General features: G+C 41.2%; 1 protein-coding gene across 1 annotated transcript in view; it reads left to right on the top strand.

Annotated features, from left to right (window-relative positions):
* Positions 1 to 21645, top strand: part of cacna1eb (calcium channel, voltage-dependent, R type, alpha 1E subunit b) — a 219205-nt gene that overhangs the window by 170117 nt on the left and 27443 nt on the right. The window contains exons 31-37 of the mRNA XM_060920316.1: positions 11 to 121; positions 1459 to 1539; positions 7829 to 7948; positions 9622 to 9687; positions 14003 to 14094; positions 16642 to 16816; positions 21471 to 21598. Of these exons, the coding sequence (XP_060776299.1) occupies positions 11 to 121; positions 1459 to 1539; positions 7829 to 7948; positions 9622 to 9687; positions 14003 to 14094; positions 16642 to 16816; positions 21471 to 21598 (773 nt within the window). The remainder of the gene's footprint in view (positions 1 to 10; positions 122 to 1458; positions 1540 to 7828; positions 7949 to 9621; positions 9688 to 14002; positions 14095 to 16641; positions 16817 to 21470; positions 21599 to 21645) is intronic.

Genomic DNA, 21645 nt, shown 5'->3' with positions numbered 1-21645 from the left:
TTTGCTGCAGTATCACTCGGCTCCGGCTGCCTATGACATGGTCCTGAAGCATCTGAACACGGCCTTCACGGTGCTCTTCTCCATGGAGTGCATCCTCAAAATTATGGCCTTTGGCTTCATGGTGAGTCAATCAGATATGGAGCTTAGGTCCAGATAATAACTGAAATTAAATTTTTGTAGCCAGGGAACCACTACAGTGTAAACAAAATGAACAATTATGGAACATTTTTACACATTATTTCCTTGATGGATAGAATCAAGGAAATAATGTCAGTGATAAAGATCCTCAAGGCCTGTGCCATTCCATCGAGGCTACTAAGGGCAATCTAAGCGATGTACACAGGTACCTGAGCAAAGGTTGTGACCTCAGATGGCAATACCGAGGAATTTGAAATCACAGCAGGCGTGCTGCAGGGAGATACTCTTGCCCCTTTTCATTTTGTGATAGTGCTTGATTATGCTCTTCGGAAGACTATTTGTGGCAGAGAACCCGACCTCGGGTTTACGTTAACGCCTAGACGCCCTCATAGACACCCAGAAAAGGTAATCGCGGACTTGGACTTCGCAGATGACGTCACGTTGCTATCTAATGATGTCCAACAGTCACATACATTGCTTGCTAGTGTTGAGAAAGAGTGTAATCGCATTGGGCTTGTTCTAAATGACAAGAAGACCAAGGTGATGTCTTGCAATATTACATCTCCAGCATCTCTCTCCACAAGCGATGGGACGGTGCTTGATGAAGTAGACGATTTCAAGTATCTAGGCTCGTGGGTTAATTCAACTGAGCAGGATATCAAAGTCCACAAGGCACTAGCAAATAAGTGCAGGATTAAAACCCATCTATCTTATTTATATAAAGATACAAATTTCGTTGCCCGGTTGTCAAGTGTTTGAGATACATTGCCTTGTACTTATGGTCGGGTTTCCTGTGGTGGTACACATTCATACGGACGTCATACAGTCAAAAAAAAAAAAGTCAAAGTCCCTCCTGGGCCAGAACCTCGTCCTCCCATGCAGTCTCCCATCCCAGTACTAACCAGGCCCTTAAGGTACATTGGGCAGTGCCAATCTCTGCTTCTAAAGCCCTTGGTCTCTCACCTATTATACAGCTAGGGTTACAATGGGGGGGCTGGTCTTCTGGTAACTGCAAGAGTTTGACTCTCCACTCACATCTGTATTGCAGCACATCACCAGATGGTAGTAGGTACCATTTTTATGATGGTCTTTGGTATGACCCGACCACAAGTAGAACTTGCAATCTCCCAGCCGAGAGGCAGACACGCTAACCACTAGGCTAGCTCACGGTAACATCGTATAGTCAAGACATAAAAAATCAGGTCGATGCATTCTGTTAAGTATGGGGCTCCACTCCACTATGAAGGAGTCATACCGTATAGTCATGTTTATTTTTGTCACATTCCCCAATAATATACATTCACTTATCTTTCATCACAGAATTATTTCCGAGACACTTGGAACATCTTTGACTTCATCACTGTCCTTGGCAGCATCACTGAGATCATTGTAGACTTGCAGGTAAAAATAAAATCTGTTTCAACGTTATATTCGCTTATCTTTTAAAGTTTATTTCATTTCATTTCATTTTAACTGATGCCTTTTCTGATCTAATAAAGGTGTTTCTGTTCTGTGTTCCGTATTATCGAATTCTCAATTCTGATTGGTTAGAAGTTGTTGATTCATTTTCACTGACTATAATTCTGACTGCAAGGCAAATCACAGGTGTATATTAATGTGCGCCTTCTAATACGTTATGGTTTCTATGGTAACAGTTTACACAGGAAGGAGTCTCCAGGGCTCGGTTCTGGGGCCCCTGCTATTCTTGTTATATCTGCTGCCTTTGGGTCAGATCACTGACAGATTTTATATCCCATATTTCCCATACTTTTAAATGATATCCAGTTGGATTATTCTTTCAAACCAAAGCAGGCTAATAGGCTGTCTAGGCTCCAAGACTGCCTTAATGCTATTAAGGATTGGACAGCAAAAAAACTTCTAACAGCTTAATACCAATTAGACGGAAGTTCTGATTGTTTCCCCAGATGTATTGGGCCTCTTTTCTCTGCTGCCTGCTCCAAACTGTGTACTTCAGCGATTATGTTTGGTCAGTCCTTATTGTTCGACACCCATGTTAAGCAGCTGACCGGATCTTGTTTATATCACTGATAAATTGAGATCCGTAGTGTCAAAGGTCAAGTGTCACCTTCTAATTCAGTGTTTTTACTTTATTTTTATTAAGTCACGTCATGTCTTAAAGTAATGATGGAGGTCATTTCTCTTTACTTAGTTCAGCGGTTCTTGACATAATATGTATGGATTACGACAGTTGTGGTGTTGAATAGGGCTATTTTTTATTTGTATTGTTATTATTTACCGTTTGATGATGTCAAACACATTATGAAGGCAAGAAACTCGTCCAATAATTAACTTTTGACGAGGCACACCTGTTAATTGGAAAGCATTCCAGGTGACGACCTCATGAAGCTGGTTAAGGTAATGCCAATAGAATTAGAAGAGTCTAAAATATTAAACATTTTTGTTTTTTCACACTTTTTTGTTTCCCACATAGCGCCATATGTGTCCCAGATGTTATTTCATAGTTTCGATTGTCTTCAGTATTGTTCTAGGTTTTCGAAAATAGTCCAAATACAGAATGAATGAGTAGGGGTGTACAAACTTTTGACAACTGTAATGCATTTTTTTTCCTTGCTGCTGCTTGATTACTCACTCAGGTCAGACAGACGGTCTCACATCACCCCTCTGTTTAAATCTTTTCATTGGCTTCCTGTTGCATTTAGGATCCAGATTAAAATTCTCACTCTTATGTACAGAGCATTGCACAGTCAGGCTCCTGCATACACTCACTGGACACTTTATTAGGAATACCCATACACACACCTGCTGTTTGATGCAGTTCTCTAATCAGCCGATCCACTGATGCATAAAATCATGCAGATACAAATCAAGAGCTTCGGTTAATGTTCACAATGTTCAAACATCAGAACGGGAAAAATTGTGATCTCAAAGTGTGACTTTCTTTCACTGTGGCATGGGTGCTGGTTTGAGCCAGATGGTTTGAGTTGGTTTGAGTATTTCAGAAACGGCTGATCTCCTGGGGTTTTCACACACAACAGTCTCACAGAATGGTGCGAAAAACAAAAAACACTGAGTGAGTGAGGGACAGTTCTGTGGGTGGAAACAAACGCCTTGTTGATAAGAGAGGTCAGAGGAAAATGGACAGATTGGTTCAAGCTTTTTTGCCAGGAAGGATATAGCAACTCATAGCAACTCTTTACAACCGTGGTGAGCAGAAAAGCATCTCAGCATGCAACAGCAGAAGAACACATTGGGTTCCAGTCCTGCAGCCAAGAACAGGAGTCTTAGGCCCAATCCCAATTCTAATTTCTACCCCTACCCCTCCCCCTTCCCCTCCCCCTTCCCCTTGGCCCTTCCCCTTGAAACTGAGCTACAGGGGATAGGGCTTGAAATTCAACCCCTACGTATTGGGATAGCCCTTCAACGATCGCATACGTCATCGCGTACCTCCGTCAGCGTTTACGTTAGCAAAACGCGACCAAATGCGTCACTGGCTGCGACCAGCCGCTACAGTCAGAGCCAGAGGCAGAACCAGAAATCTCTGCTGGCAGGGTGTGATTTGTTAACTAACACCACTGAATGGGATATCTTTGGCGCTTCGTGCACCACATCCGACAGAATGAGGTGTCAGAACACTCATGTAAACAATAAAAGCGAGAATAACAGAACAAAACGTACGCAGTCAAGCAACCAAAAACAATACTCACTCCCAAAGCTTTTTAGCAGCAGCTTGGATTTCAGAAATCGCTGCTCATTCTCAGCTCGAAAGCGAATCAAGCGGCGTGTTTCCTCTGGATAACAACTTAAAACACGTAAATAATGGAGAAAATACATTTATGACAATCTTTCGCCGCGGGAACCGCCATCTTTCTGAAATCCGCATGAAATCTCGCTGAAATCCGCATGGCATTGTGGGAAATCACTCAAACCCCTTCGTTCGGAGTCAGCTCCAGGAAAATCTCCGTTTGGAGGGGTACAGAAGCCCTACCCCTTCCCCTACCCCTCCGCGTTAACTGGGATTGGGATACCCCTACCCCTTCACGTGAACGCGCAAAATGGAGGGGAAGGGCCAAGGGGTATGTCCAAGGGGTGAAATGGGATTTGGCCTTAGTCTCAAGAACAAGTTCCTATTAAAGTGGCCGGTGTGTGTATGTGTCTGATCTACATCACTCTCACTCCTCAGCTCGCTCATTCAGGTCGAGCTTTTGAGGGTGTAGCATCAAAACTGTTGAATGCTCTGCCTACAGGTCTAAGAATTGCTGGTTCTTTGGACTCTTTATAAAGGAAGTTAAAGACATTCAGCGCCCTCCACAATTATTGGCACCCCTGGTTAAGATGTGTTAAAAGCCTTAAAATAAATTCAATTTTTATTGCAGAAGCATAATCTCACACTGAAAATTGTAGAAAAATGTAACCCTTAACTCAAGTGAATTAAAAAAATAATAAAAAATCCCTGACTAAGAAATAATTATTTTTCATAAAATCACCTGTGGGGCGGCACGGTGGTATAGTGGTTAGCGCTGTCGCCTCACAGCAAGAAGGTCCGGGTTCGAGCCCCGTGGCCGACAAGTAGCCTGGGCCCGCCCATCCTAAGCGTGACGCAACACGAGGGCCTGTTGCGAGCTTAGTCTGACCAGGCAAGCTATCTACAGCTCTTCCAAGCTCCCGAAAAATCGGGAACCAATCAACTTTGAGCATCTCCAACAGCCCTGGGTAGAGGCGTGTTCAAGGCACTGACGTAGTAGAACTGCGACCGGAAGCCATAGATTGTTTACAGAATCTATGCCGGAAGCGCTTCATTCATGCTTCTGCATAGATGCTGTATTGAAAGCATTCAATGGGAAGTTCTCATTGAAAACGGAGCAAAGAGCAGCCCTGGAGGTATTTATTGAAAGGAAGGATGTTTTCGCCTTGATCCCGACCGGCTTCGGTAAGAGTTTAATCTACCAGTTAGCCCCGTCGCATCGCATACGTCAGAGGAAAGAGTGATGTGATTGGTTTAAGCTTCGTCACAGCCTTTTCTGGCTTCGACCAGTAGCAAACTGAGGCATTTCAGGGAGGCGGGTCAACCACAGGCTCTGGGAAACGGTTGGGCTTAATATCTTGGCCAGACCAATAGCTCGTAGAGCTTTGTCGCGTTAGCCAGACTAGCCGACAAGGGCCTTTCTGTGCGGAGTTTGCATGTTCTCCCCGTGTCCACGTGGGTTTCCTCCAGGTGCTCCGGTTTCCCCCACAGTCCAAAGACATGCAGGTTAGATTAACTGGTGACTCTAAATTGACTGTAGGTGTGAATGTGTCTGTGTCTGTGTCAGCCCTGTGATGACCTGGCAACTTGTCCAGGGTGTACCCCGCCTTTTGCCTGTAGTCAGCTGGGATAGGCTCCAGCTTGCCTGCGACCCTGTAGAACAGGATAAATTAGTAATTCATCACATCCTGTTTCCCTGGGGTATAAATATGATGTGACACAGAGGCCTATTTCTCTTATCCACTCTTCAACATGGGAAAGACAAGAGAACACACCATTCAAGTAAGGCAGATGTGTGTCGACCTTCATAAGTCAGGCAATGGCTACAAGAAAACAGCCGCTCACCTACACCGGCCCATATCTACAGTCAGAGGAATCATCAAGAAGTTTAAAACAACTGGAACAGTGGCAAACAAGCCTGGACGAGGATGCAAGTTTATCTTGCCACCACGCACAGTGAGGAGGATGGTAAGAGAAGTAAAAAGTTCTCCAAAGTTCACTGTTAGAGAATTGCATCAAAGAGTAGCATCTTAGGGTCACAAGTCTCCATAACAACCATCAGGCGCTATCTGCATGCCAAGAAGCTGTTTGGGAGGCATGCACGGAAAAAGCCTTTTCTCACTTACAAGCATAAATGTAAACATCTGGAGTTCGCGAAGCGGTACTGGGACTTCAACTGGGACCATGTGCTTTGGTCAGATGAGACCAAGATAGAGCTTTTTGGCAACAACCACTCTAATACATCACAAAAGACGAGTATGCGGAAAAGCACCTCATGCCCACTGTGAAGTATGGGGGAGGATCGGTGATGCTGTGGGCCTGTTTCTCTTCCAAAGGCCCCGGGAACCTTGTTAGGGTGCATGGCATCATGAACTCTTTGAAATACCAGGACATTTTAAATCAAAATCTGGTGGCCTCTGCCCGAAAGCTGAAGATGGGTCATCACTGGGTCTTTCAGCAAGATAATGACCCTAAACATGTGGCCTAATCTACACAAAAATGGGTCACCAGACACAAAATCAAGCTCCTCCCATGGCCATCTCAGTCCCCAGACCTCAACCCAATTGAAAACCTGTGGGGTGAGCTGAAGAGGAGAGTGCATAGGAGAGGACCCAGGACTCTGGATGATTTAGAGAGATTGTGCAAATAGGAATGGTCGAAGATCCCTTTCTCTGTACTGTATTCTCCCATCTTGTGAAATGTTATAGGAGAAGATTAAGTGCTGTCTTGCTGGCAAAAGGGAGTTGTACAAAGTATTAACATCAAGGGTGCCGATAATTGTGGCACACATGATTTCATGTAAAAGAATTATTTCTTAATGTGGGATTTTTTTTTTCCCACTGAATAAATGCACTTGAATTAAAGGATTTTTCTCTTTTTTTGCATTGTTGTCCTAGATTTATTTTTTTAAAAAAAAGAATTTATTAGAAGCCTAAGAACATATCTTATCGAGGGGTGCCATTAATTGTGGAAGGCACTGTATCTATTTAGAGAGATGTTTGGGTAATATGTTGCATTGGTCTGCGTTTTATATATATTTGTGTATTATAGTGTCTCGGAAAAAGTGCTATATAACTAACTTTTACTGACATAAAAAGTCATTCATGATTATTGATTATTCGTCTATAACAGTAAGTCATGTTCTATTCCTTAGACCAATGAAATCTGCATTAAAGAGGATTATCTAAAAGCAATAATCGATGTAAAGTGAACAATAATCTAATAACATCTTGTATATTTTACATCGTTTTGTGGTGTCGCCTCAAAAAAGTAATGATTATATAATAATAATACCGTCAATGATGGCGTAGCTCACTCTAGCCCCGTCTAGTCTAGAAAGAACGATCTAAAGTGGGCCACCTTGCACAATAAATGTTGCAAGCTATATCCACTATATACAAGCTATATATAGAAGCTACTGTATATCCACCCTAGGAATACTGACCTATTTGCCAGAAAGAATCCAAAATGGCGAGGAATTGACCAAGAAGAAGCGATTTTTATGTTGAACTGCTCACTCATTAAGGCTTAATTAGTCCATAACTTCATTAATAATTGTAATGAAGCAAATCTGGGTAGAAGTTATATGCACCCTATGTACCCCTACCTTCATGCCAGAAAGAATCAAAATCAGTGAAGAATTGAGGGAGAAGAAGTGATTTATGTGGAAACTGTTCATTAGGGATTGATTAATTACTCCATATCTTCATTATTAATTGCAATTATGCAAATTTGGGTAGAAGCTACAGTATATGCACCCCAGGCAGACCGACCTTCCTGCCAAAAAGAATAAAAATCGGTGAAGAATTGAAAGAGAAGAAGTGATTTTTGTGAAGCGTGGACGACACCGGACAGATGCCGGACAACACGATGGCATAAACTCATGACCTGTCAGTTGCTTGAGCTAATAATAATCATAATAATACCAAAAGTTGTTCAATAAATCCCTTCTTCTTTCTCTTGTAGTCTGTCAACACTTTTAATATGAGTTTTCTGAAGCTGTTTCGTGCAGCCAGGCTCATTAAACTCCTGAGGCAGGGCTACACCATCCGAATCCTCCTCTGGACCTTTGTCCAGTCCTTTAAAGTAAGAGCCATTTTCTGTTAAGTTCCTTAATGTTAAAATCCTGACCCAATTCTAAACTGTGCTGTTTGTTTTCTGGATATGAATACAACCCTGATTCCAAAAAAGTTGGGACAAAGTACAAATTGTAAATAAAAACGGAATGCAATAATTTACAAATCTCAAAAACTGATATTGTATTCACAATAGAACATAGACAACATATCAAATGTCGAAAGTGAGACATTTTGAAATTTCATGCCAAATATTGGCTCATTTGAAATTTCATGACAGCAACACATCTCAAAAAAGTTGGGACAGGGGCAATAAGAGGCTGGAAAAGTTAAAGGTACAAAAAAGGAACAGCTGGAGGACCAAATTGCAACTCATTAGGTCAATTGGCAATAGGTCATTAACATGACTGGGTATAAAAAGAGCATCTTGGAGTGGCAGCGGCTCTGAGAAGTAAAGATGGGAAGAGGATCACCAATCCCCCTAATTCTGCGCCGACAAATAGTGGAGCAATATCAGAAAGGAGTTCGACAGTGTAAAATTGCAAAGAGTTTGAACATATCATCATTTACAGTGCATAAGTAAAGTAAGTAAGTGCCCGTGATCTTCGGGCCCTTGGACGGCACTGCATAACAAACAGGCATGCTTCTGTATTGGAAATCACAAAATGGGCTCAGGAATATTTCCAGAGAACATTATCTGTGAACACAATTCACCGTGCCATCCGCCGTTGCCAGCTAAAACTCTATAGCTCAAAGAAGAAGCCGTATCTAAACATGATCCAGAAGCGCAGACGTCTTCTCTGGGCCAAGGCTCATTTAAAATGGACTGTGGCAAAGTGGAAAACTGTTCTGGGGTCAGACGAATCAAAATTTGAAGTTCTTTATGGAAATCAGGGACGCCGTGTCATTCGGACTAAAGAGGAGAAGGACGACCCAAGTTGTTATCAGCACTCAGTTCAGAAGCCTGCATCTCTGATGGTATGGGGTTGCATTAGTGCGTGTGGCATGGGCAGCTTACACATCTGGAAAGACACCATCAATGCTGAAAGGTATATCCAGGTTCCAGAGCAACATATGCTCCCATCCAGACGACGTCTCTTTCAGGGAAGACCTTGCATTTTCCAACATGACAATGCCAAACCACATACTGCATCAATTACAGCATCATGGCTGCGTAGAAGAAGGGTCCGGGTACTGAACTGGCCAGCCTGCAGTCCAGATCTTTCACCCATAGAAAACATTTGGCGCATCATAAAACGGAAGATACGACAAAAAAGACCTAAGACAGTTGAGCAACTAGAATCCTACATTAGACAAGAATGGGTTAACATTCCTATCCCTAAACTTGAGCAACTTGTCTCCTCAGTCCCCAGACGTTTACAGACTGTTGTTTTTGAGATGTGTTGTTGTCATGAAATTTAAAATCACCTAATTTTTCTCTTTAAATGATACATTTTCTCAGTTTAAACATTTGATATGTCATCTATGTTCTATTGTGAATAAAATATGGAATTTTGAAACTTCCACATCATTGCATTCCATTTTTATTTACAATTTGTACTTTGTCCCAACTTTTTTGGAATCGGGGTTGTACTTATTTTAAATAGGTTAGTTGCTGAATGCATGTGTAGATATGAATTAGTCAGAATTACAGGAAATAAAATGTTGCATTTCCTATTTCAGGCGCTGCCATATGTGTGTCTGCTCATTGCTATGCTCTTCTTCATCTACGCCATCATTGGCATGCAGGTAAGCCATACATTGTACACTATACACTGTATAATAAATAACACTCACTGGCCACTTTATTAGGAACACCCACCCATCCACCTGCTGTTTTCTGATCAGTTCTCTAATCAGCTGATCCGTTGATGCATAAAATCATGCGGATACAAATCAAAAGCTTCAGTTAATGTTCACTCACATTAAGCATCAGAATTGGAAAAATTGTGATCTCAAAGTGTGACTTTCTTTCATTGTGGCATGGGTGTTGGTGTTTGAGCCAGTTGGTTTGAGTATTTCAGAAACTGCTGATCTCCTGGGGTTTTCACACACAGCAGTCTCGAGTTTACACAAAATGGTGTGAAAAACAAAAAACACTGAGTGAGTGACAGTTCTGTGGGTGGAAACAAACACCTTGTTGATAAGAGAGGTCAGAGGAAAATGGACAGATTGGTTCGAGCTTTTTTGCCAGGAAGGATATAGTAACTCATAGCAACTCTCTACAACCGTGGTGAGCAGAAAAGCATCTCAGCATGCAACAGCAGAAGAACACATTGGGTTCCAGTCCTGCAGCCAAGAACAGGAGTCTTAGTCTCAAGAACAAATTCCTATTAAAGTGGCCGGTGAGTGTACAGTATAATCAAGCATGACCCGCAAAAGATAAATATGAACATCCTGTCCTGAGAACACATTACACTCGGTTGCTCTGTTTGTTCAGTTCTGCACTAATGTAATTTAACCGCACCCACCTCCACCATGAAGCTGGTTCAATAAGTTTGATTGAGTTAAAATACTGTTAAATATATTCATGAATTTTTGGTTTCATGATTAGACTTAACACGGTACATTAACACAGGTTATAAAGTTTCTATAACCTGAAGAATACTCCACTCCTACATGACTTGTTCTTTAAGAATATCCTTGGAGTGTTAAGTCATTGTTGACACTTTTCAAATAAAGATCCTACGTTGTGCCTTGTAATATAAGTTTTGCATAAATGGCTTATAAGCCAGTGTTGATGGATTCCTGGAAGTCCTGAGATGACAAAACAGTTTTCTCTGTTGTATGAAGTAGATTCTTTAGTACTGCTCGTGTATGTTTCTTAATATTTATTCAATCCTTATATTTACGTTATTCCATGAAATCGAGTCGTACATGAGCTCATAGCCGATGAGGTGCATAGCACTGAGTTGGCTATAAGCCATGTATGATGAGATTGAGTGGAATAACTGTTTTATTCTATCCACATTCACTGGATTTTGAAAAACAGAGCATTTTTATTTTTATTTTTTGCAAATTCAATAAATAAAAAATGTATACAAAGCGTCCGACAAAATCATTTCCACTTAGCAGAAACGTGACAAATTGCATACATGCGTAGTAAAATATTCAGATTTTATTTTTCTTTCAGCTTTTGAACCAGTCTAAAAAACTTCAACAAATTGTAACGCTTAAAGATGAAGAATGTAAACAAACTGGCAAAATGACAGCAGCAATTTGTGAAAAATGCTATAATAATAATAATAATAATAATAATTCTTGGAAAATAAAAAAAAAATACTTTTATTCCATATTTTGTTGCTTTTCTTTATTTTTTTGTGGTTTTGTTTTTGAGTTTTTATTTCATCCTCAGTTGGTTCAGCAACACATTCCACCATTTTGTTTTTCTCTACTCACGTTATATGAGCTGATATCCTAGTAGTAGAGTAGCCAATCAATGTGCGCGATTGCTCATATCCAGTGAATGCAGATAGAATAAAGGTGTTTTATTTTTATATATATATATACACACACATATACATATATATATACACACCCAGTGTCTTGCAAAAGTATTCATGCCCCTCGGTGTTTGTCCTGTTTTGTTCCATTACAAACTGAAATTGAAATGGATTTTTGGAGGGTTAGCACCATTTGATTTACACAACATGCCTTCAAACTTTAAAGGTGCACATTGTTTTTTTTTTTTTTTATTGTGATACAAACAATAATTAAGATGAAAAAACAGAAAACTGGAGTGTGCACTGGTATTCACCCTCATTCACCCCTAAATAAGACCTGGTCCAACCAATTCACTTCATAAGTCACATAATTAGTTGATTAAGATCCACATGTGTACAATCAAAGTGTCACATGATCTGTCACATGATGTCTGTATAAATCAACCTGTTCTGGAAGGACCCTGACTCTGCAACACGACTAAGCAAGCAACATGAAAACCAAGGAGCCTCCAAACAGGTCAGAGACAAAGTTGTGGAGAAGTATAGATCAGGGTTGGGTTATAAAAAATATCCCAAACTTTGAATATCCTACGGTGCACCATTAAATCCATTATAGCAAAATGGAAAGAATATGGCACCACTACAAACCTGACAAGAGAAGGCCACCCACCAAAACTCACAGACCGGGCAAGGAGGGCATTAATCAGAGATGCAACAGAGACACCAAAGATAACACTGAAGGAGCTGCAAAGATCCACAGCGGAGATGGGAGTATCTGTACATAGGACCACCTTAAGCCATACACTCCACAGAGTGGGCGGGGCTTTATGGAAGAGTGGCCAGAAAAAAGTAATTGCTTAAGAAAACACGTTTGGAGTTTGCCCAACAGCAGGTGGCAGACTCCCCAAACACATGGAAGAAGATTCTCTGGTCAAATGAGACTAAAATTGATGCCATGTGTGGCGCAAACCCAATACCCTGAGAACACCATTCCTACAGTGAAGCATGGTGGTGGCAGCATCATGCTGTGGGGATGTTGATGTGGGGATCAAGCTGGTCAGGACTGAAGGAAAGATGGATGGCACTAAATATGGGGCAATTCTGGAGGAAAACCTGTTTGAGTCAGCCAGAGGTTTGCGACTGGGACGAAGGTTCACGTTCCAGCAGAACAATGACCCTAAAATTACTGCTAAAGCTACACTGGAGTGGTTTAAAGGGAAACATTTAAATGTCTTGGAATGGCCTGCCCTAATCAAAGCCCAGACCTCAATCCAATTGAGAATCTGTGGCATAATTTGAAGATTGCTGTACACCAACACAACCCATCTAACTTGAAGGAGTTGGAACAGTTTTGCCTTGAGGAATGGGCAAAAATCCCAGTGGCTAGATGTGCTAAGCTAATAGAGACATACCCCAAAAGATTTGTAGCTGTAATTGCAGCAAAAGATGGCTCTATAAAGTATTGACTTTGGGGGGAGGTGAATACCTATGCACACTCCAGATTTCTGGGTTTGTTTGTTTTTTCATTTAAATTATTGTTTATGTCACAGTAAAAAACAATTTTCACCTTTAAAGTTGGAGGCATGTTGTGTAAATCAAATGGTGCTAACTCTCCAAATTTCAGCTTGTAATGTGACAAAACAGGACAAACACCAAGGAGGATGAATACTTTTGCAAGACACACACACACTAATATATATATGGGCGGCACGGTGGTGTAGTGGTTAGCGCTGTCGCCTCACAGCAAGAAGGTCCGGGTTCGAGCCCCGTGGCCGGCGAGGGCCTTTCTGTGCGGAGTTTGCATGTTCTCCCCGTGTCCGCGTGGGTTTCCTCCGGGTGCTCCGGTCTCCCCCACAGTCCAAAGACATGCAGGTTAGGTTAACTGGTGACTCTAAATTGACCGTAGGTGTGAATGTAAGTGTGAATGATTGTCTGTGTCTATGTGTCAGCCCTGTGATGACCTGGTGACTTGTCCAGGGTGTACCCCGCCTTTCGCCCATAGTCAGCTGAGATAGGCTCCAGCTTGCCTGCGACCCTGTAGGACAGGATAAAGCGACTAGAGATAATGAGATGAGATGAGACATATATATATATATATATATATATATATAAAGCTCTCCAGAATCCTTGAGAAGACTTTCCCTATTCCTGTAGCTGACACATGGGCTTCTTAAAAAACAAATCTGAATTGAATTGTAATTTCATTCTTCAATATAAAGCAAATACAGGAAATACACATTCCAAAAAACACAAGATTTCTAGTTCTTCCAGACAGAAGACCTCACAGAAGATCTCAAAACATGACTGTGCTGTTGGTATGGACAAAATACTTAGTTAAGGATGAATAATTATAGATAGAACCATCTCAAACTAATTAAAAATTGAGAGTCTCCTCACTCTTTTAACCTTTCATTACATGAAATGTCACCTCACAAGTTCTGACATAAGCCTTACATTAATTCTTCATCATTCCTTTATTAACGATTCACAGCAATGTTAATGAATATTTTATGAAGGCCCATTGTAGGTATCCTTCAAATAAAGTGCTACCAAAACCTTTCTGGTTTTGGATTCAGTGTGTATGAGCTGTGACTGACCCCTCGTCCTGTTTGTCACTGTAGGTGTTTGGAAATATTCAGCTGAACGATGAGAGCCATATAAACCAGCACAACAACTTCAAGACATTTTTCGGCGCCTTAATGCTGCTATTCAGGTGAGTTTAGTGGATTGGCGGTGGAGTAAATTGTAGTAGATAAAACTTCAGATTATGTGGGTGAAAAGTGAAAATGGTTTTGTCATACATGACATGACATTACATTACAGGCATTTAGCAGACGCTCTTATCCAGAGCGACATACAGCAAGACACTGACATACCCACAGCAGTGGGCAGCCTGGGGACCAGTTGGGGTGCCTTGCTCAAGGGCACTTCAGCCATTCCTGCTGGTCTAGGGAATCGAACCGGCAACCTTTTGGTCCCAAACCTGCTTCTACTTGCTGGATTTATTTTTTTATCATTTGAACATTAATTTCAGTTGTTTTTGTCACATAAGTCTGTTGAATGTGATACATAAACATATGGCCTCCATCAAGGATTCTGAAGTGGTTGTGTGAGGGGCTTCAGCATGAGCACTGTCATGGTTGATGAGGTTTCCTGAGTCCATTAACACTCTACTCAGGTAGATCCTGAGTGCTTTAACAGTATATAGAGAGTCAAGGATTGATGATATAATAAATTGGATAGACTCACCAAGGGTGTGACTGTGAGAATGGTGGTTCTCTCGGCCAAGGGTAATGGAGCGAAGCCTTTCTGACGAGTGATGCACCGTGACACATTACATTACAGGTATTTAGCAGACGCTGTTATCCAGAGTGATGTACAACATACCCAGAGCAGCCAAGGGAGCAGTCGGGGGTTTGGTGCCTTGCTTAAGGGCACTTCAACCATTCCTGCTGGTCCAGTGAATCGAACCCTGGCAACCTTTTGGTCCCAAAGCTGCTTCTCTAACCATTAGACCATTGCTTCCCTATGAAATGGCACAAAATGATTTTCCCCTCCACACTAAAAGCACAGCCTCTCAGTCTTCCTTCTCTCATTCTCAGGAAGACTTACCTTGGGCTCAGACTGATCTGGGGCACTTGGGAGGTTGATGACTGTCTGGGAAGTGGAATAGCTCTTAATGAGGTTGTCAAGGTGGATGGTAAGGTTGATAAGTGACCCAAGAGATACCTGATCATCATGAAAAGCCAGCTCCATGAGCACTTCCACGTTTGAACCTTGTTGAAATGCAGTCTGGTTGATTCTGCATGCTCCAAACAGCGAGTGAGCAGAATTCCAAGATTTATTGAGCTGCATGTCACCTCCCTTGTTTATCTGTGAGGAGCTGATCACCACCCTCTTCATCTTTAAGGGTGTGTTCAAAGACTTGGCAAAAGATCGCAGATCATAAGAAGACATCGACTCACCACTTTTCTTTCACACAGCCGTGACCCATTTGAGAGCTTGATCTGTGAGTAACCTGAGAAATTGTGTGATCTGTGAGTCTAGTTTGACCAGCGAAATCCAAGGAACATTGGAGTATCCAATGGATCCCTCTTGCACATAGAGGGATCGCTGTAAAACTTGTCAGGCCAGGGAATGAGAGAGTTGTTGTGCACTGGTAGTGTTGCACGGTTTAGGATCACTTGGGAAAATGTGCTGGTGAGTTGATTTAACTTGCTCTCAAGCTCACCCAGGCAGTGCTGTTCTCCCAACGGTCTCCCTTGACCTGACATGGCATCACACTGACTTTCCTCTCCTGCTATATCCACAGTGTAGGCAAAGTAATCAGCTTGACGTTTTATTAAAACATGCAGACAAATCTGAAACTTTTGGCGGAATTCTAATCAAAGGACAGACAGAAGTTGACCAATCAGCAAATCACATCAACGAGACAAAATCTCAAACACAAAACCAGGAAGTGAGGCAAAATCAAAAACCAGAATCTCAATCACAAAAATACAAAAGCTTGATAAGTCAGGCAAGGGCAACAAGTTCTTTTTACAATTCTGTTCATCATAAAACATGGGGGAGGGGGAAATTGGACATTTTATACCCCTGATATTCTTCTTTCATTACATTAATGGCATTTAGCAGATGCTCTTATCCAGAGCCATGTACAACGTACCCAGAACAGCCTGGGGAGCAGTTGGAGGTTAGGTACCTTACTCAAGGGCACTTCAGCCATTTCTGCTGGTCCAGGGAATCAAACCAGGGACCTTTTGGTTGCAAAGTTGCTTCTCTAACCATTAGGCCATAGCTTTCACCTGATCCTGTTAGGGGTCACCACAGCGGATCTGTTCCACATATTTGATAGGTTCCCAGTTTGTCCTGGCTTGGGACCAGCACTAAGAATGCACAGGCTTGTGCAACCCCAGTGGCTGGGTATTTTTACCGAATCTGCATGTCTTTGGACTGTGGGGGGAAAACGGAGCACCCAGAGGAAACCCACACAGACAGGCGAAGAACATTCAAACTCCACACAGAAAGGCCCCCATTGTCTGTGAGATTCAAAGTGCTAACCACTGCACCACCATGCCACCCAGTTTTATACTCCTGATATTGTGCCTGGCCCTGCGACCCTGTAGAAGCATAAAGCGGCTAGAGATAATGAGATGAGATGAGATCCTTTTGAACTGGTTAGACTGTACGTAACTGAAGGTTGATGGTCACATCTTCAGACTGGTGTATTGATTATAGATATACATGTGTGTGTTTGCAGGAGTGCAACAGGAGAGTCGTGGCAGGAAATCATGCTGTCATGTTTGGCTGGTCAGGAGTGCGAACCTGACCCCTCCATCGCTCCACCCTTCACTTCTCCGGATCACGAGGGTGGCTGTGGCACTGACTTTGCTTATTTCTACTTTGTCTCTTTCATTTTCTTCAGTTCCTTCTTGGTAAGACCAGAGTATTTATACAATATACAGCATTTATAGAATATTATTTTAAAAATAACTTGCATTTTGTTTGATAATGAAGCTGCAAAGCTCAGACCTTTGAGAATAAAGCTACTCTGCATTGTGCATGAAGGAAGAACCATGGATATAAGAGATGGTAGTAATAATAATAATAATGCAATCATCATATACAGTGCATATATGAAAGCATATACACAAGATTTATTCTTCTTCCCTTGGCTTTGCCATGTGGCTTCCTTTCTTCTTTGTGTAAGAGTAATAACAAGAATCTGTTATTTTTGCACCAGAACTGAACTCATGACTCATGATAAATAGACTCATGTTAAATAACCTGGTGTGCATCATTCATCAACATATGTTCAGCTAATGCCATGACAATGATAATAATGTTTTTAAAAACAAGTCAAACCATAGGGAAAAGACAAGATCTTTCAATTTTCATAAAATTGCTCTCAACAAAATATACATTATATTAAAAGCAACTTCACCTACATAAAAATGCCTTTTTTTTTTTCAATCAATAAATATTTTTTGAAGAATTTATTCAACTGCCCAAGGCTGGTCAAAGTATTAAAATTGTTCTAGCAAATACTTTCAACAAATCTGAGTCTTGAATATGTAACAGGCAAGTGTTACTGATTCATAAAATGTAACAGCCAATCTGGTTCCAGTATGCAAATAAAAGCCAGACAAAACTGTGTTACCATGGGGAAAAGTGGGCGGGGCATGTAGCAATTTGCAATTCTTCGAACATCCAGTGAAAAATCTGAAGATTTTCTTGAAAGTTTGTAGATGCTTCTCTGCCTTTTCTGTTTCTAATAACAGCATTTTAAATGGAACCCTCATTTCAAGCAATATATACGGGTCATTCTCAAAATAAGGCAATCAGCAAAATACTTCAATTTTTAATTATGTTTTCAGATTCTGTTTAAAATTGTAATTGTAACGAAATTATTTTTGAATGAATAATCAATATTCTTGATCTTTAATGTGGCGTCATTACTTTAAGTCACTAGCATTATTAATTATCACTAGTGTCATGTGCACAAACCAGCTACACCAGTGACAAACACCACTGACAAATTTCCATTTAAAAAATATTTTCCAATATAGCATCCATATGATCTCAAAGTGCACATGATTAATCACAACAGAATCACGAAATTATTTATGTCATTTTCCAGTTAAAAATAAAGTTTGGTGGGAAACTCACATAGTGCTGGTTGAAATGAACACTCTTTTTTTCTAAACTTTATAAACTTTCTTCTAACTGACCCTAGAAGCACTTTTTGTGATTTCAAAACATTTTTATTATAGCTAACACTGATGCCATAAAATAGCGAACACGGATGACACAAAGTAGCAAACACTGATGACATAAAATTGCAAACATGGATGACATAAGATAGCGAACACTGACATAAAGTAGTGAACACTGATGACATAAAGTAGCAAACACAGATGATATAGAGAACATGGATGACACAAAGTAGCAAACACGAGTGATAAACTAGCAAACACGGATGACACAAAGTAACAAACACTGATGACACAAAATTATAAACATGGATGACATAAGTTAGTGAACACTGACAAAAGTTGTGAACACTGATGACATATAGTAGCAAACACGGGTGACAAAGTAGCGAACATGGGTGACATATAGTAGTGAACACAGGTGACATAAAGTAGCAAACACGGGTGATAAAGTAGCGAACACGGATGACATATAGTAGCAAACATGGATGACAAAGTAGTGAACATGGGTGATATAAAGTAGCGAACATGGATGACAAAGTAGCAAACACGGATGACTGATGACATATAGTAGCGAACATGGGTGACATATAATAGCGAACACGGGTGACATAAAGTAGCGAACACGGATAACGTAAAGTAGCAAACACGGATGACAAATTAGCAAACATGGGTAACAAATTAGCAAACACGGGTGACAAAGTACCGAACATGGATGACAAAGTACCAAGCACGGGTGATACAAAGTAGTGAACACAGGTGACATAAAGTAGCGAACACGGATGACTGATGACATAAAGTAGCGAGCACGGATGACATAAAGTAGCGAACATGAATGACATAAAGTAGCGAACACTAATGACAAAGTAGTGAACACGGGTGACATAAAGTAGTGAACACTCATGATAAAGTAGTGAACACTGATGACAAAGTAGCAAACACGGGTGACATAAAGTAGTGAACACGGGTGACATAAAGTAGCAAACACGGGTGATAAAGTAGCAAACACGGATGACATATAGTAGCAAACATGGATGACAAAGTAGTGAACATGGGTGATATAAAGTAGCGAACATGGATGACAAAGTAGCAAACACGGATGACTGATGACATATAGTAGCGAACATGGGTGACATATAATAGCGAACACGGGTGACATAAAATAGCGAACACGGGTGACATAAAGTAGCGAACACGGATGACTGATGACATAAAGTAGCGAACACGGATGGCAAAGTAGCGAACACGGATGACATAAAGTAGCGAACATGAATGACATAAAGTAGCGAACACTAATGACAAAGTGGCGAACACGGGTGACATAAAGTAGCGAACACTCATGATAAAGTAGTGAACACTGATGACAAAGTAGCGAACACGGGTGACATAAAGTAGCGAACACGGGTGACATAAAGTAGCAAACACGGGTGATAAAGTAGCGTACACGGATGACATATAGTAGCAAACATGGATGACAAAGTAGTGAACATGGGTGATATAAAGTAGTGAACATGGATGACAAAGTAGCAAACACGGATGACTGATGACATATAGTAGCGAACATGGGTGACATATAATAGCGAACACGGGTGACATAAAGTAGCGAACAGGGATGACATAAAGTAGCAAACATGGATGACAAATTAGCAAACATGGGTAGCAAATTAGCGAACACGGGTGACAAAGTACCGAACATGGATGACAAAGTACCAAGCACGGGTGATACAAAGTAGCGAACACGGGTGACATAAAGTAGCGAACACGGATGACTGATGACATAAAGTAGCGAACACAGATGACATAAAGTAGCGAACATGAATGACATAAAGTAGCGAACACTAATGACAAAGTAGCGAACACGGGTGACAAAGTAGTGAACATGGGTGACATAAAGTAGCAAACACTCATGATAAAGTAGTGAACACTGATGACAAAGTAGCGAACATGGGTGACATAAAGTAGTGAACACGGGTGACATAAAGTAGCAAACACGGGTGATAAAGTAGCGAACACGGATGACATATAGTAGCAAACATGGATGACAAAGTAGTGAACATGGGTGATATAAAGTAGTGAACATGGATGACAAAGTAGCAAACACGGATGACTGATGACATATAGTAGCGAACATGGGTGACATATAATACTGAACACGGGTGACATAAAGTAGCGAACACGGATGACGTAAAGTAGCAAACACGGATGACAAATTAGCAAACATGGGTAGCAAATTAGCGAACACGGGTGACAAAGTACCGAACATGGATGACAAAGCACCAAGCATGGGTGATACAAAGTAGCGAACACGGGTGGCATAAAGTAGCGAACACGGATGACTGATGACATAAAGTAGCGAACACGGATGACATAAAGTAGCGAACATGAATGACATAAAGTAGTGAACACGGATGACAAAGTAGTGAACACGGGTGACATAAAGTAGCGAACACTCATGATAAAGTAGTGAACACTGATGACAAAGTAGCAAACACGGGTGACATAAAGTAGCGAACACTGATGACATAAAGTAGCGAACACGGGTGACATAAAGTAGCGAACACTGATGACATAAAGTAGCGAACACGGGTGACATAAAGTAGCGAACACTGATGACAAAGTAGCGAACACTGATGACAAAGTAGTGAACACTGATGACAAAGTAGCGAACACGGGTAACATAAAGTAGCGAACACTGACAAAGTAGCGAACACTGATGACAAAGTAGCGAACACTGATGACATAAAGTAGCGAACATGAATGACATAAAGTAGCGAACATGAATGACAAAGTAGCGAACACTAATGACAAAGTAGCAAACATGGTTGATAAAGTAGCGAATACTGATGACATAAAGTAGCGAACACTGATGACAAAGTAGCGAACACTGATGACTGAGAAAGTAGCGAACATGGATGATAAAATAGCGAACATGGGTGACATAAAGTAGCGAACACTGACGATAAAGTAGCAAACACTGATGACTGACAAAGTAGCGAACACGGGTGACATAAAGTAGCGAACACTGATGACAAAGTATCGAATACAAGTGACATAAAGTAGTGAACACAGGTGACATAAAGTAGCGAACACGGGTGACAAAGTAGCGAACACGGGTGACATAAAGTAGCGAACACGGGTGACAAAGTACCTAACACGGGTGAAAAAGTACCTAACACGGGTGACAAAGTACCGAACACGAGTGAAAAAGTAGCGAACACGGGTGACATAAAGTAGCAAACACGGCTGACATAAAGTAGCGAACACGGCTGACATAAAGTAGTGACCCCAGAAACAAAAAGACACAAGAAGTTAAATATAGTTATGGGGTTATTCCACAATGAACATTTACATGATGAAATTCTTTTCCTTTCCTCAGATGCTAAATCTTTTTGTAGCTGTGATCATGGATAATTTTGAGTACCTGACACGGGATTCCTCCATCCTGGGACCGCACCATCTGGATGAGTTTGTTCGGATCTGGGGGGAGTATGATCGAGCTGCGTGGTGAGTCATAAAAAGTGACTAAAAATGAGATGCACACTCATTTAGAT

The sequence above is a fragment of the Neoarius graeffei genome, chromosome 1 (assembly GCF_027579695.1).
Source record: "Neoarius graeffei isolate fNeoGra1 chromosome 1, fNeoGra1.pri, whole genome shotgun sequence".
Taxonomy (NCBI): Eukaryota; Metazoa; Chordata; class Actinopteri; order Siluriformes; family Ariidae; genus Neoarius; species Neoarius graeffei.
The sequence above is the reverse complement of the archived record's forward strand: the minus strand, read 5'-3'. Positions and strand labels throughout refer to the sequence as shown.